The 16,994-nt window shown below is 37.8% G+C and overlaps 1 protein-coding gene across 2 annotated transcripts in view; it reads left to right on the top strand.

Annotated features, from left to right (window-relative positions):
* The window catches only part of LOC138318705 (uncharacterized), a 43,199-nt gene that overhangs the window by 7,403 nt on the left and 18,802 nt on the right, over positions 1-16,994 (top strand). The window contains exons 3-11 of one of the 2 annotated variants that reach the window (XM_069261330.1): positions 633-723; positions 2,119-2,246; positions 3,070-3,117; positions 3,411-3,635; positions 4,507-4,623; positions 5,246-5,320; positions 10,375-10,474; positions 11,142-11,261; positions 16,406-16,548. In XM_069261330.1, coding sequence (XP_069117431.1) covers positions 633-723; positions 2,119-2,246; positions 3,070-3,117; positions 3,411-3,635; positions 4,507-4,623; positions 5,246-5,320; positions 10,375-10,474; positions 11,142-11,261; positions 16,406-16,548 — 1,047 coding nt within the window. Of the gene's footprint in view, positions 1-632; positions 736-2,118; positions 2,247-3,069; positions 3,118-3,410; positions 3,636-4,506; positions 4,624-5,245; positions 5,321-10,374; positions 10,475-11,141; positions 11,262-16,405; positions 16,549-16,994 lie in introns of both variants that reach the window. The other variant, XM_069261329.1, reaches the window with a different exon arrangement.

The following is a 16,994-nucleotide window of genomic DNA, read 5'->3' as shown; positions in this document are numbered from 1 at the left end:
CCACTTAGTTCAGAGTTCTCCAGTCTCCTCCCTCAACCACTTAGCCCAGAGTTCTCCAGTCTCCTCCCTCAACCACTTAGCTCAGAGTTCTCCAGTCTCCTCCCTCAACCACTTAGTTCAGAGTTCTCCAGTCTCCTCCCTCAACCACTTAGTTCAGAGTTCTCCAGTCTCCTCCCTCAACCACTTAGTTCAGAGTTCTCCAGTCTCCTCCCTCAACCACTTAGCTCAGAGTTCTCCAGTCTCCTCCCTCAACCACTTAGTTCAGAGTTCTCCAGTCTCCTCCCTCAACCACTTAGTTCAGAGTTCTCCAGTCTCCTCCCTCAACCACTTAGTTCAGAGTTCTCCAGTCTCCTCCCTCAACCACTTAGTTCAGAGTTCTCCAGTCTCCTCCTTCAGGTGCCCTTTCATTCTGGCTAACAACAGTGATCAAAAATATTGTCCATGGAGTCTGAAATCGGTGTATGAATGGTTAAAGCTCCGAAGAATAGACATATTTATTTCCCTGTAAAATTTTAAACCTTCTCTATCTATGTAATTTGCGCATCCCTAAATTAAAATTGTATCCTAGCACAGAAAAAGTTCGTAAATTACACAAGTTTTTTGGTAAATGTTTTCTTTTCCTTTTTTTGCAGCAAATCTGTGATGTCATCATATTTGTCCAGAGTTGGTCAAATACCAAACGTGTTACATCAGAGCGTTGTAACCCTGAGGCTAACAAAAGAGGTGATGTAGTGGGTGTGTACCTGCCTTGTACTGACATCTGTGCAGATCCTTATTAGTACTAGAATACCAGAAGGTTACCGTGAACCAACTTTCTGTCTCGTGCGATTTATTTTCATGAATTTCGCAAATGAGATAAATTCACGAAAGTCAATCTCCGAGAATCGGTATCTTTAACAATTCTTTCACAGTTAAGCTTGATGATATTTCCATTCAATTTTAAATCTGAAACTTAATCTCTGCGAAAATTGTTTTGAAACGGAATTTGCAGAATTTAGTAGCCACGAAAGAAAGATGTTTACAATATCTGCTCAGGTATAAAAAGTAATTAAAGCAGTTTTGAGATGGTAAACAACATCATTACAATGTTCTCCCTTTACCAGTATCAGGCATCATACAGTTCTAAGATCTGAAGTCACAATCATTGGACTGTTGGACTAATCGTACTCAAACAATACCATTATACTGACTGTACCAGTTAGTAAAATGGTCTAATTTGAGTACATATTAAAATGAACATTCCTTAACTTTAGGAATTCCTTAAAATAAATTTTCCCAAAGAAAATCATTACAACATTTGAAGAAAAAATCTTACTTGAAGGAGCCTTCCTTAAAATTTGTAATGCTTTCAGTGGAGAATTTTAAATGAAGAGATTCCTTAAATTTAAGGAATGTTTGTGAAAATGAGCCCAGGACATGATATACATAGTCTGAAAGAAAGGCTATGTTATATCATTAAAAGAAAAACTCTTTTTATGAAATTGCATACCTAGAAATAATTTTCCGGATACCTGGATAATTTTTTTTTGTGATTCTCCAATTTAAAAGCCATAAACTCTGTTATTGAAAATAAGTGATTTAAAAAATGAAAATACAAATGTGTATTGATAGTAAATTTTGATATTTAGTATAGATTTTTCTTTCTTACCTACGGGTGTAATACTGGCTGGTCTACGGCAATACACTCATGTCACCTGAAGCTGTATTGCATGGCTACCCATGCAATAAAGCCTCTTGACGTCACGGCGTCAACAAAATCTCTATTTCCTCGGTAAAATTAAAACATTTATTGTCACAAATATGACTGGATTTACTATAAAAGATGCAAACAATGGAATTTGTGTTGAAAATATCACATAATACTTCCAGTCGTGGATTTCTTTGAATTTATTTCAAAATGGCGGGATATTATAGTTGTAAAATTGCAATAAAACGTCGAGATATGAAAGATTAGACAGATGGCAGTACAATAGAAGTCATGGTAAGCCATGTGCCAAAAGCAGAGATTAATAATATCCCTGTTTAATGTATCGAAATTGCGAGATTTATTTCTAGAATTTCTATAATTGTGGATAATAATAGAATCTTTATCAGGTTGTGTTTGTGTACATTTTACAGTTGGAGGATATACCAAGCATGATGTGGATGCTACCGTTATGATGATGGCCAACTTTGCTCTTAACCAGATGAACATGCAGTATAAGGCATCCAACAGCTTGGTCCGCGTTGTATCTGCCAGTACCCAGGTAAAATATAACATCATTAACTACAACATAATCTGGTTAGAGTCTTTTATTTAAGACTTGCTCTTTGCCTGAAGGTATCATGATTACATTCAGATGACCCTGTATGCATTAATGGTCACTTAGTATTGACGAGAGGTGAGCTTTTGAAATGTCTTTTGATCTGAGTGATGGCTCCAAAATAAATTTCAATATTTATATAGCTGTTACCTTCACTCTTTAGTAAGAAATGGAAAGCTTCAAAACTATACTCATGCTTAGATACATAAATACTTTAAAACAACTAAACAGTTTGTTGTTGCTATTTTGTATCAGAATACCTTGGCAATGGTGAATAAACATAAGAATTGTGATAGATGACATCTCACCAAATATCACAAAGGCAATGTGCTGATTGGCTAAACGTCAAAGGTCATATGAACTCTATTTTAATAATTTATTGTTGGATGTTCAGGTGTAGATTTGGTGTATCAATGTTATGAAAAAATGATTTCATTCAGACTGACAGTCAAATTTTCCATTTATTTTTAGGGCATTACTGTACAGAGTCATAAAAACATATTCAGACCTCAATATTTTAGCAATAAATAAATAAATAAATAAGAGAAAACGAAAAAGAAGAAAATATAGCAATTAAACATAATGGATGATAACTGATAAAATCTATGACTGTGGATTTATCTTGAACATTTTCCTGTATCTAACATAAATTAGTTGTAAGTTTATAGTTACAAGATGGTACATATAGCCATATTCGGACACTGAATTCTCTTTTATCTCCATTAAGTTCACATTGAGAATGTCTGACCATTTTCCTGTGTTACAGGTTGTTTCAGGTACCAACTACAAGCTCACACTGGAACTTGATAATGGGGTAAGTTATGCACATGTGTAATAACACTATTACTATGTCACATGTAGTTTTGATGTCAAAATGTATGTATAACGTCGCATGTTTGTTTCAGTAGATTGAAAGTCACATATGGAGACGAAATATATTTCTGTTAATAAAAGTTATGTGATAAATAGATTCTTACACTCGTGACTATGTGATATGAAATTTATCAAACTTGTTTGATAAATTCCATATCACATAGCCAGTCCTGTAAGATCCTCTATTTTTAAAGTAAATTCACTGTGAATAATACTAAATGTCAATACTTTCAGCAAATGTGTGAGGTCGTAGTGTGGGACCAGCCCTGGACTCACACCACACAAGTGACCAGTAATACTTGTGCTGCTTCCAAGAGACAGCTGGGCGCCCCTCACAGTGTCAGCAGCAGTGATGCTCATGTTCAAGAGGTTATGACCCAAGCTGTTGAATTGGCTAATGGAATGATAAACAGCATGTTCAGACTTTCTCTGATTTCCATTTCCGATGTTAAAAAGCAAGTAAGTGTGATAAACATCTCCAGTAATGTGTAAGTGTTTGATAAGTGAGGTTTTCCCCAATATCATGTCACCTTTACTTAATTCCATGAGTATGGTAAATTGGGAACGTTCATCATTTTTGTATCAAAAAAGAATGGCTAAATTTTGGTGTGTTTAAATTTGGTGTTTTCCTGTGTTCTGTAATTCTGTAACTCTTATCTGAGCGAAAGATAAAAATTCTGAAGATTTGCTTGGTTCATCGGTCCCTTTGTCGCATAGATCCCTCAACAATGAAAAACTGACGTGATTGGATTTGAAGCTACGTCAATACTTGACAACCCTTGTACATATTGGTATTCAGTAGAAGTGATTAAAAAACCACATTCCTATACACATGTTTCCACAAAAGATAGAAACACTTGCGCTGGTGTTGTTTTTCTGGTTGACAGAACATATGTTTTTAAATCTGATTGAGTAATTTACTGCGGAGTACATGTTCAGCAAAGTGTAATGATCCTAATATACAAACAAATAAATATGTAGTCATATTTTGGTGTGTTAAATCTTGAGGTTTTCGTGCCAAAACGCCAAATTAGCCAAAATATGACCTCGTCCAAAATTCTTTATCCCAATTTACAGTATGCCATTGAGTAGGTACTATTTTAAAGTCTCAATCACTATGATTCTATGTATGAGTAATTACATCATCTGCTACAGGGATATTTCTTTGTTTTAACCCTACAATAAGCTTGAGTATGGTTGAGAAGATTTCTGTACTTCGCCCCTAAGTAGCTGAATTATTTTTCAAATTAATATTATGATGTTAATAATTTTTCTACCTTACGTCAAATTTTAAAAATTGGTCATGTTTGATATAACTTATTTGTTACAGGTTGTAGCTGGTATGAAATACGAATTTGACATGCAGATGGGAAAAACTTCTTGCATGAACAATGATGACAGCAAGGGTTTGACTGCCGCCCAGTGTCCAGTTACTAACGGAGCACAGGTCTGTGTGATATATTACTCCCTCACTGGGAAAGGGTGGAGGACTGCAGTTTTGTGTCATATGTGTCCTTCTATTTGTCATGTACCAAAACCAGGTCACTGTAGCTATATTTTGACCTTGACCCTCCAGTTGAAAACCTCCATTTTGATCTTTGACCTTAATTTAAGAGAGAGCTTGTCCTTACTCTTATCTCATATCATATGGCACTGGAACTCCATACTTGATGTATGTTCATATAGGTGAGGTGGTGTTTCACACACCTTATTGGATCACTGTGACCTACAATTTATCTATCTTTGACCTTCTCCGTTATTATATGAAGCACTAAATGGAACAAATGGTGGGGTACTAAAAATTTGCCAAATTAGCCTATTTGTTAAGTTATACCTAATCTAGTAACTATCTATATTAATATTAATGTCAAACAGTTAATGTAGAAGCCTTTTTCTGGTTATTAAATGAGTACATTTACTTCACATGTGGGTCAGGTTGTCTGAGTGAATGGTCAGTATACTGAGGCTTTGTTTTTTCATGAGGTTTTATTTCTACAATAGACCCCCATGTAACTGAATATTTTTTAAACTTTTAATCCATATCCATTTATTTCTGTGCTATTTTTCAGCCTGTGGAATTCCATGTGGTTGGTATATGGCAGTCCTGGATGACTCCCCAGTACCAAGTTACTGTCAAACCAGTGGTAGGTAACCAAGGAAACACTAACTCACTTCTGTAGCTGCATGGTGCATTCTACTCTAGACTTTCCTGTTAACATTTTCATTTGATACTTTTAATTGGTAAAGATGAATGGCTTTGGTACTGATTTTCTTGGTTCTTGTTTTGATATCTCATTTTCTGATGCTGCAAACAACTTGTGATAATATTTAAATGCTTTGGCATCTTCTGTTACAGCAAGATAGCAGGTTTATAGAAAAAAAATGAAGTTATTTGTTGAGGAAAAATTTTTGATTGAAATTTTCATAAAAAATACCATCCAAAAAATCAATTTCACCTTCAGAAATGTTTTACCTAAAGACATGGTATGATGAAGGCCTGATATTTGGACATTATGGATGGATGGCCAATGGCTTATTGTCTCTTATATTTCTGCCTGTTGCATGTGCTTTGAATTTACTACTTTGTAGATTGCTAACTGAGAGATCTGGCTGTGTACACTACAACCCACCGCACACTTTTACTAACAATCAAACTTTCTTTGTGTCTTTTTTACAAATAAAAGTCATTAACCTGATTTCTTTTCTTATTGTATGTCACTAGCCTTTTCTGACTTTGCACCTTTTTGTTTTTATGCATGTTTATACTTTGCATGAGTTTTGAGAATTTCTTAGGTGCAAAAACCCTATTCACACTTGAATATGTGCTTGGGACTTTGATCATATAATATATCATGAGATGAAGAGAATTATAGTTAGAAAGGTTTTAAATACGTAGACTTTAATCAAAATATGGATTATTAGACACAATAATTGCCTTTGCATATATTTTATTACTTCAATAGAGAAGTAATTTTAAAAGTATATATAATAAGATTTCATTATTCCGAGTCATTTTTGTCATGCCATCAACAAATCATGGAAGGGGAAATTAAGGTGTTGCTTTTCTGCCGGTGGCGCCAACAGTAACCACTTTGGACAAAGATACTTACCAGTACATCTGATTAAACAGACACTCAGTCAGCTTACTCCTTGCATTAATCAGAGGACATGGACAAAGATTGAGAAAAATATTAAAACCTGTTCTGGTATTATCTCCTGGCTTTTGAGAATTTGTGTTATAGTACACTTTTGACATAGTTATACACATCTGATAGAACTGAAACTTGGTCAAATTACTCTTTGCATTAATCAGAACACAAAAGATCTAGAGAAATATTTATATTCCGGTTCTGGTACTTTTGGGTTTAATACATATTACTTCAGTGAGTTTTGATAATTAATGTTAATCCATTCAAATTGTTCTGAAATTTGGTGAAGATATACTTAATGTCCATCAGAAAACTATAGATAAAGAATAAGAAAAACCTTTTCTCTTGGTTTATTAGTAGTTTAGAACCGTCTGTTTGTGTAAATGTCTACTTATTGACAAAGTTTGTCTAAATCATATCAGATTGAGGCTTGGCAAATGAAGTTCTTATTACTATCAAGTACTAGAGTATATTTAGGTACATCCTTTTGTGTACTCAGAATTCAGCACCCAACCAAATGTTCACTGATTAAGGCAACACTGTATTAGACATGACCTTGCTCCAGAATCATGAAACAGCCTTAGGTTTAATTATTTACTTAGCCACTCAAAAATGACTTAAAATTCTTGTGACATTAACTGTGATTGGCTTAAGTCTAAACATAAACCTGTTTTTGACTTTCGTGATCATTGTGAGTGGCCAAAGGCACATACAAATAGTGATACAAGAGTGGATTTTTTCCCCAAAAAGATACTTCCTCTTCAAACAAAACCTAGCCACTGTTCTAAGTAATTTGTAAATGACCACAGCTGTTATAGTATAGGATGTATATCAAACATTTGCCATGAAAGATGAAAAGAAAACTGAGGGATGAATTTTGGATATTTTGGCATTCAACTGCATATATGAAAGCCTAATTATTGGTGATATTGAATTAATTCTTAATGTGTATAAGATATTGGTCTATAATGTTCATTAAACAAGCTATAATATTCATGTACATGATTGTATAAGTCACACTTTACACCATAGCACTACTTTATAAAGGATTGGACAATTTGCTCAGTATTGGAGATAAGCCATCGCAGATAACAGATATCTGGAAAATGTAGGAGATGTTCAACCCAAGAAATAGAATCATCATTCTGTGCCTACAACTAGTCCACTTTCCACTTTTCAAGATGCTCGCTTCCACACATTGATGTTATTGGATATAATATTATAATTTTTAATCTTCATAATACACACTAGCACACAATGGATTGATCGTCTAAATAACTCTCTTTCTCTCTATATATTGACCATAAATTTCTTACAAAAAATATTAATCTAATGCTAATATTTATATTGTTTAATCATTTTTGGATATCTACTTCAACATTATCTGTGTCATAATGGTCACATTTTGGATCTCAATAATATAACTTTAGTACATCACGTGACAGAATACTGGATTCTGATTGGCTACACACATGGGGACTATTTGCAATAGTGCCCGGGCAAGCGGGCACTATTGAAGTGGGGCAAAATTGAACATGAATGTATTTTGACATCACCATTACATGACATCATTATAACTTTGCACTTTGACCAAGACGTCAAGATTTTGCTTTTCTACAGACGACAGCTCACTCATGTTCTATATTGATCTACTTTAAATCTTCATGAAGCTGAATCCCTTTTTATAGAAACACAGATTTCTTCCATAATTCATATGTTGTAATTTTAATGTTACAACGTGGTGTGAAAATTGAAATATCCTGATGGGATAGTGGCCTCGCATTTGGCTCAGACACTATTCCATCCCTCGACAATACTATGAGGCAGTAGTGCCCTCTCAACCAGGCCATAATAGATAAATAATATAAATAACTTTGCGTCCATCCGTCCGTCAACATTTCCTTTAAATCGCAACTAGTCATAGAGTTCTGCATGGAATGTTACTAAATTTGGCCAGAAATATCCTTAGAGGAAGGGGAACAGAGTTTGTATAAATTTTGGCTCTGACCACCAGGGGGCAGGAGGGGCAGGGCCTAATAGGAGAATAAAGGTAAATCCTTTAAATCGCTACTAGTCCTAGAGTTCTGCATGGAATGTAACCAAATATGGCCAGAACCATCCATAGAGGAAGGGATAAATTTTGCCTTTGGCTCCTCGGGGGCAGGAGGGGCGGGGCCCAATAGGGGAAATAAAGGTCAATCCTTTAAATCACTACTAGTCCTATAGTTCTCCATGGAATGTAACCAAATTTGACTAGGAACATCCTTATTGGCAGAAGAACAGTTTGCATAAATTTTGGCTCTGAACCCCCGGGGGCAGGAGGGGCGGGGCCCAATAGGGGAAAATGAGGTAAATTCTTTAAATTGCTACTTGTCATAGAGTTCTGCATAGCATGTAACCAAATTTGGCCAGAAACATCCTTGGGGAAATAGAGTTCTGCATGGAATGTTACTAAATTTGGCAAGACACTTCCTTTGTGGAATAAGAACAGATTTTGTATAAATTTTGGCTCTGACCCCCAGGGGCAGGATAGGGGGTGCAGGAAAATGAGGTAAATCCTTTAAATCCCTATTATTTAGGACTTTATAAGAATTCTGTATGCTTTAGATTGTAACCAAGTTTGGCCAAGAACATCCTCTGTGGAAGGGTAACAGAATTATTATAAATTTTGGCTCTGAGCCCAGGGAAATTACAGGTAAATCAATGATCCTGTATCCAGAATATTACTTTGCATTACAATTACCAGGTGAGCGATACAGGCCCTCTTGGCCTCTTGTTGTTTTAATGTAACACATAATAAGCACCATACTAATACGCATTACTTGGTACTTTAAAATAGAAATCACATCTCCAATGACGTAGAATTCTTTTTTTAATTTTTTGTTTGCGCTTACAGCTACCAGTAAATTTATAAATCTGTGAACATGTTTCCTTATGACAAAAATGAAAACAAGAAACATATGATCTTGAATGACACCAATCTAATATACAGATGCTGTAGTAGACATGTTTCTAAATTTTGACAAAAATAATGATTTTTGCATAGCTATGTTCTGTTTCAATTCATAAGATATATGAATGCCCACTATTTGACACGAAAATAAATACTGTGTTCGCCATTATTAGGGTCCAAGGTGCTTAAAATTGTAACAAAGTGGGGTAATTATTAGGACGCTAAACTGCAAGTTGTGGACGAAAAAGCTATAAGTCAGTCATATTTTACCTCTTTCCTCACTCACATTTTTTGTATTCCTTCTTTCCTTTGAAATGAATTATTTACGTAGTGATTTACATACAAAACTTCCAAGTTCAAACACATACCATAGCATGATTTTCATGTCAAACAGGATACAACACCAATGCTATAAGCATCACACAGTTGTAAAACATTGTTTAATCTATAGAATGGGGGCATTTATATAACTTCAACAAAAGAGGGGAAGCAGTCTTAGGAAGGAGGGACGCTAAAAACAGCGAATACAGTTTTCTCTGGGGATTTCTCTGACATCAATCACAAAGCAAAAAGTGTTCATAAAGGCCAACAATATTTGCTGTGTTTTATAGGAGCCCTGTTTGCATATTGGGTCAAGTGTCATGCTATCTTTAATTAATGGGTAAAAGAAAATTTTTGTTAATCAATGTAAAACTTTCAATCAGGCATCAGACCTGATAATTTAAAAAAGGAAAATATCTATAATAGTAACAAAAGATCTCTCTCAGAATAAGAATGTAAAAACCAAAGTTTCAGAAAATTGCATGATGCAAGTTGCAATTAAGGATTGATTGTCAATTTTGTTGCTTGCATTGACTGATGAAGAAATGCAAATGAAGTGAACTGTGAAGAACTGTTCCACAGCTGTACATACATGTGAAACAAATGGTACAATAAATCCCAAAACTTCTGTTGACAATGAAGTTATTGTTATGAACATGTTTTACTATATAATACTGCAAGGATATGATGGAACATGTTATTAATGTTAGTATGTCTGTGTGGTTTTATATATTTATATTGGACTGGTACTGAGACGATATACTGTCATTTCTAGGTGGATAGTGACAAACCTGCAGAAACAGAGCATGTATCTACCATGTCCAGATTCTTGGCATTCAAGAAGACACACAACAAGACCTACAAAACTACAGCTGGTATGTTCCTTAGACAAGTTTTATTGTCTTTTTACTTTTAAAGTGATATTTATATGTCTGTTATCCATTTATAAACAATATCTGAAGTATGAAATCTGAGAAAGGCATTTTATTGATTATCATGTTAGTTGGTTATACAAATATAATGTATTAGACAATATCTATTTGGAACAGATTGCTCCTGAAATGAATACCTTGAACTGCTAAAGTCACTGGGGACTAATGTATTAAAAAATGTTCAAAAATACTAAACAATTGGCAGATAGAGAAAATTGGTTTTATACAAGAAGATTTTCCCCATGTAGTAATTTGAATTGTCAAAATAATGTCATTAACTTGACCTAAGTACAAGGTCTGAAAGTCATGGTCATGATATTTGGCCATTACATAAATGTACTCCTATATAGTCACCAATGAAAGATGTGTTCAACAACTTCATTGATTTAATCTTATCAACCAAAAGGCTCAAGGTCATGATATTGATACAGTAGTACCATATGGTGGGATGTGTGAGACAACCAAGTTTAGTCAAAGAAGCGACCTTGACCTATTTCAACACAGAAGGACAAATTTACTAGGGACATACATACAAATATATCTAAATAGAATTTATTAAATTCATATTTATATATTTTAACAATAAAAATTATATGGGGTGACATTTCAGAGGAGAAGAAGCGATATCTGATATTCAAGAACAATATGAGACTTGTGTCCAAGATACAACAGACAGAGCAACCAGGCAGTACTGCACGCTATGGTGCTACCAAATTTGCTGATCTTACAGGTAGGGTTTGAGGTTTAGATTAAGGTTTATTTTATTAATGCAAAGGATTTGGAAAAAGTCATTAAACTTGTATGAAGTCCTCTCCAATTATGAGAACATGGACAGTGGTTATGAGTATTAAACATTAACATTGTCTTGTTTTGTGGAATTGTCTGGTTTTTAAAAGAAAAAAAGTATTTTGTACATTTTTAATTGAAACTCAATGAACAAAAGAAATCCTGAAATTACATGTGTCCCAAAGAAGTGTCTTATTGGGAGTGTCATGCTATGTGCCTTTGTCAGTATTCTCACAAAGACAACACTTTAAAAGCTAGCATTAGGTCCTGAAAATAAAGTTCACTTATAGTTTGGGACCCATTTGAGATGTTTGCATTAATCAGTTGCTGACTGAATTCCAAGGAAGTATAAATCAAAAGATCAATGTGCATCAGCTATTTTGTCAACAAGGTTTGATAGAAAACACCAATTGGGAAGATCAATACCACAACTGAAAATGGAAAGGTTGCTGGATGGTAGGTTGCATTGATTACGTTAACATATTATTACAGTAACCAAGCACACCCCACCCAGTCATATTATACAGACAACAGGCAAACCAGTCATCCCACTCCCTTATTAACAGTGACCAAGCACACCCCATCCAGTCATATTATACAGACAACAGGCACACCAGTCATCCCATTCCCATATTTACAGTGACCCAGTACACCCCACCCAGTCATATTATACAGACAACAGGCAAATCAACCGTCCCACTCCTTTATTAACAGTGACCCAGCACACCCCACCAGGTTATATTATACCGACAACAGGCAAATCAGTCGTCCCACTCCTTTATTAACAGTGACCCAGCACACCCCACCCAGTCATATTATACAGACAACAGGCAAACCAGTCCTCCCACTCCCTTATCAACAGTGACCCAGTACACCCCACCCAGTTATATTATACCAACAACAGGCAAACCAGTCGTCCCACTCATTTATTAACAGTGACCCAGCACACCCCACCCAGTCCTATTATACAGACACCAGGCAAATCAACCGTCACACTCCTTTATTAACAGTGACCCAGCAAACCCCACCCAGTCATATTATACCAACAACAGGCAAATCAACCGTCCCACTCATTTATTAACAGTGACCCAGCACACCCCACCCAGTCATATTATACCAACAACAAGCAAACCAGTCGTCCCACTCCCTTATTTACAGTGACCCAGCACACCCCACCCAGTCATATTATACAGACAACAGGCAAACCAGTCCTCCCACTCCCTTATCAACAGTGACCCAGTACACCCCACCCAGTTATATTATACCAACAACAGGCAAACCAGTCGTCCCACTCATTTATTAACAGTGACCCAGCACACCCCACCTAGTCCTATTATACAGACACCAGGCAAATCAACCGTTACACTCCTTTATTAACAGTGACCCAGCACACCCCACCCAGTCATATTATACCAACAACAGGCAAATCAACCGTCCCACTCCTTTATTAACAGTGACCCAGCACACCCCACCCAGTCATATTATACCAACAACAAGCAAACCAGTCGTCCCACTCCCTAATTTACAGTGACCCAGCACACCCCACCCAGTCATATTATACAGACAACAGGCAAACCAGTCCTCCCACTCCCTTATCAACAGTGACCCAGTACACCCCACCCAGTTATATTATACCAACAACAGGCAAACCAGTCGTCCCACTCCCTTATTAACATTGACCAAGCACACCCCACTTAGTCATACTATACAGACAACAGGCAAACCAGTCGTCCCACTCCCTTATTAACAGTGACCCAGCACACCCCACCCAGTCATATTATACAGACAACAGGCAAATCAACCGTCCCACTCCTTTATTAACAGTGACCCAGCACACCCCACCCAGTCATATTATACCAACAACAGGCAAACCAGTCATCCCACTCCCATATTTACAGTGACCCAGTACAACCCACCCAGTCATATTATACAGACAACAGGCAAACCAGTCATCCCATTCCCATATTTACAGTGACCCAGCACACCCCAACCAGTCATATTATACAGACAACAGGCAAACCAGTCCTCCCAATCCCTTATTAACAGTGACCAAGCACACCCCACCCAGTCATATTATACAGACAACAGGCAAACCAGTCATCCCACACCCTTATCAACAGTGACCCAGCACACCCCACCCAGTCATATTATACGGACAACAGGCAAACCAGTCGTCCCACTCCCTTATTAACAGTGACCAAGCACACCCCACTTAGTCATATTATACCAACAACCGGCAAACCAGTCGTCCCACTCCCTTATTAACAGTGAACATGTACACCTCACCCAGTCATATCATACGGACTACAGGCAAACCAGTCGTCCCACTTCCTTATCAACAGTGACCCAGTACACCCCACCCAGTTATATTATACCAACAACAGGCAAACCAGTCGTCCCACTCATTTATTAACAGTGACCCAGCACACCCCACCCAGTCCTATTATACAGACACCAGGCAAATCAACCGTCACACTCCTTTATTAACAGTGACCCAGCAAACCCCACCCAGTCATATTATACCAACAACAGGCAAATCAACCGTCCCACTCATTTATTAACAGTGACCCAGCACACCCCACCCAGTCATATTATACCAACAACAAGCAAACCAGTCGTCCCACTCCCTTATTTACAGTGACCCAGCACACCCCACCCAGTCATATTATACAGACAACAGGCAAACCAGTCCTCCCACTCCCTTATCAACAGTGACCCAGTACACCCCACCCAGTTATATTATACCAACAACAGGCAAACCAGTCGTCCCACTCATTTATTAACAGTGACCCAGCACACCCCACCTAGTCCTATTATACAGACACCAGGCAAATCAACCGTCACACTCCTTTATTAACAGTGACCCAGCACACCCCACCCAGTCATATTATACCAACAACAGGCAAATCAACCGTCCCACTCCTTTATTAACAGTGACCCAGCACACCCCACCCAGTCATATTATACCAACAACAAGCAAACCAGTCGTCCCACTCCCTAATTTACAGTGACCCAGCACACCCCACCCAGTCATATTATACAGACAACAGGCAAACCAGTCCTCCCACTCCCTTATCAACAGTGACCCAGTACACCCCACCCAGTTATATTATACCAACAACAGGCAAACCAGTCGTCCCACTCCCTTATTAACATTGACCAAGCACACCCCACTTAGTCATACTATACAGACAACAGGCAAACCAGTCGTCCCACTCCTATATTAACAGTGACCCAGCACACCCCACCCAGTCATATTATACAGACAACAGGCAAATCAACCGTCCCACTCCTTTATTAACAGTGACCCAGCACACCCCACCCAGTCATATTATACCAACAACAGGCAAACCAGTCATCCCACTCCCATATTTACAGTGACCCAGTACAACCCACCCAGTCATATTATACAGACAACAGGCAAACCAGTCATCCCATTCCCATATTTACAGTGACCCAGCACACCCCACCCAGTCATATTATACAGACAACAGGCAAACCAGTCCTCCCAATCCCTTATTAACAGTGACCAAGCACACCCCACCCAGTCATATTATACAGACAACAGGCAAACAAGTCATCCCACACCCTTATCAACAGTGACCCAGCACACCCCACCCAGTCATATTATACGGACAACAGGCAAACCAGTCGTCCCACTCCCTTATTAACAGTGACCAAGCACACCCCACTTAGTCATATTATACCAACAACCGGCAAACCAGTCGTCCCACTCCCTTATTAACAGTGACCATGTACACCCCACCCAGTCATATTATACGGACTACAGGCAAACCAGTCGTCCCACTCCCTTATTAACAGTGACCATGTACACCCCACCCAGTCATATTATACGGACTACAGGCAAACCAGTCGTCCCACTTCCTTATCAACAGTAACAAAGCACACCCCGCCCAGTCATATTATACCAACAACAGGCGAGTCAGTCGTCCCACTTCTTTATTAACAATGAACCAGCACACTCCATCCAGTCATATTATACAGACAACAGGCAAACCAGTCGTCCCACTCCCTTATTAACAGTGACCCAGCACACCCCACCCAGTCATATTACACAGACAACAGGCAAACCAGTCGTCCCATTCCCTTATTAACAGTGACCAAGCACACCCCATCCAGTCATATTATACAGACAACAGGCAAATCAGTCGTCCCACTTCCTCATTAACAGTGACCCAGTACACCCCAACCAGTCATATTATATAGACAACAGGCAAATCAGTCGTCCCACTTCCATATTTACAGTGACCCAGCACACCCAACTCAGTCATATTATACAGAAAACAGGCAAATCAGTCGTCCCACTTCCTTATTTACAGTGACCAAGCACACCCAACTCAGTCATATTATACAACGAGCAAACCGGTCACCCCACTCTCTTATTAAGTGACCAATCACACCCAACCCACTTTTATTATACAGACAATAAGCAAACCAGTCGCCACAATCCCTTTATGCTGAGCACTAAGGAGGAGCAGAAACTACCACTTTCATAGATTATATGGTATGTCCCAGCCAGAGAAATACAGTGAAGTGCACACATTAGGCAATTAAATAGTGTCTACTATTCTCGTTAAAAATGATAAACATACTAAATATTATGGAGGATTGGACTAAACTTTGATCTCCTTTCTCTTTAGAAGTGTAGTTGACAGTTATAAATCAGATTCCTGATTTGTGTACAGGGTTTGAGTCTTTCCTGGGATATGTTAAGGCTGTGAGATCTTTGAGTGGCCGAGTGATCAATGTGATACAACATGTGGCCACAAGCCCTCCATGGGTTTAGAGTGCAAATCCTACTTAGGGCTACTGCTAGGTACTGACTGTAGGTTGTAGATTTTACTCCAGGTACTCAGACTTTTGCCACTTCATAAACATGGCATCTCTTTAAATGTTCCTGGCTGTCAAGAGAATGTGAAACAAAATAAAGAGTGCACATGAGATCTTTCATCTTTTGATGGTAGAGTCTCAAATTCCATCAATGTATTGAGAACTTTGATGTTGTTGTTTACTGAGGAAATTTTATTCGAACTTTGTTGTATGTAAGTTTGACCTTTGTTTTTGTAGTGGATGAATTCAGTCAGCGCCATGGCTATCAACGGGACCTCAATGCTAACAAGGGTATGGAGAGGGCAGATATTCCCCCAGGTGCCATCCCAAAGGCCTACGACTGGCGCGACCACAATGCTGTCACGGAAGTGAAAAACCAGGTGGGTACTGTACTGTATTTCAATCAATTTATATCTAATGAATAGCACTGAATTACAGGTATTTCAAAATTAATGAGGGGATGGTTTTTAAGACCACTAAAATTACACCAAATTCAACTTTTCTAAACTGAACTCCGAGACTGGTTTCACCTTGTTTTCTCCCATGCGTATGCTTCGACAAAGACATCAAGATGGCAGACAGATTGTGGTGTATGGGGAAGGAATGTTGCTTTTCTACAGAAGATAGTTCACTAGTTCTACATTGATCTACTTCTAATCTTCATGAATCCGAATCTTGTTTAAAGTAACAGATATTTGTGAGAGTTGATCATGATATGATGTATTTATAATGTAACAGCATCGTAAGGAAATGAAGATACAGTTGCGAGCGGTCCCTTGAGGTGTTTCTGTTATGATTAAATGAAAAGGGGTCATACGCATATGAG

This window comes from Argopecten irradians, chromosome 3 (assembly GCF_041381155.1).
Source record: "Argopecten irradians isolate NY chromosome 3, Ai_NY, whole genome shotgun sequence".
Classification (NCBI taxonomy): domain Eukaryota; kingdom Metazoa; phylum Mollusca; class Bivalvia; order Pectinida; family Pectinidae; genus Argopecten; species Argopecten irradians.
This window is presented reverse-complemented; position numbering and strand designations above follow the sequence as displayed.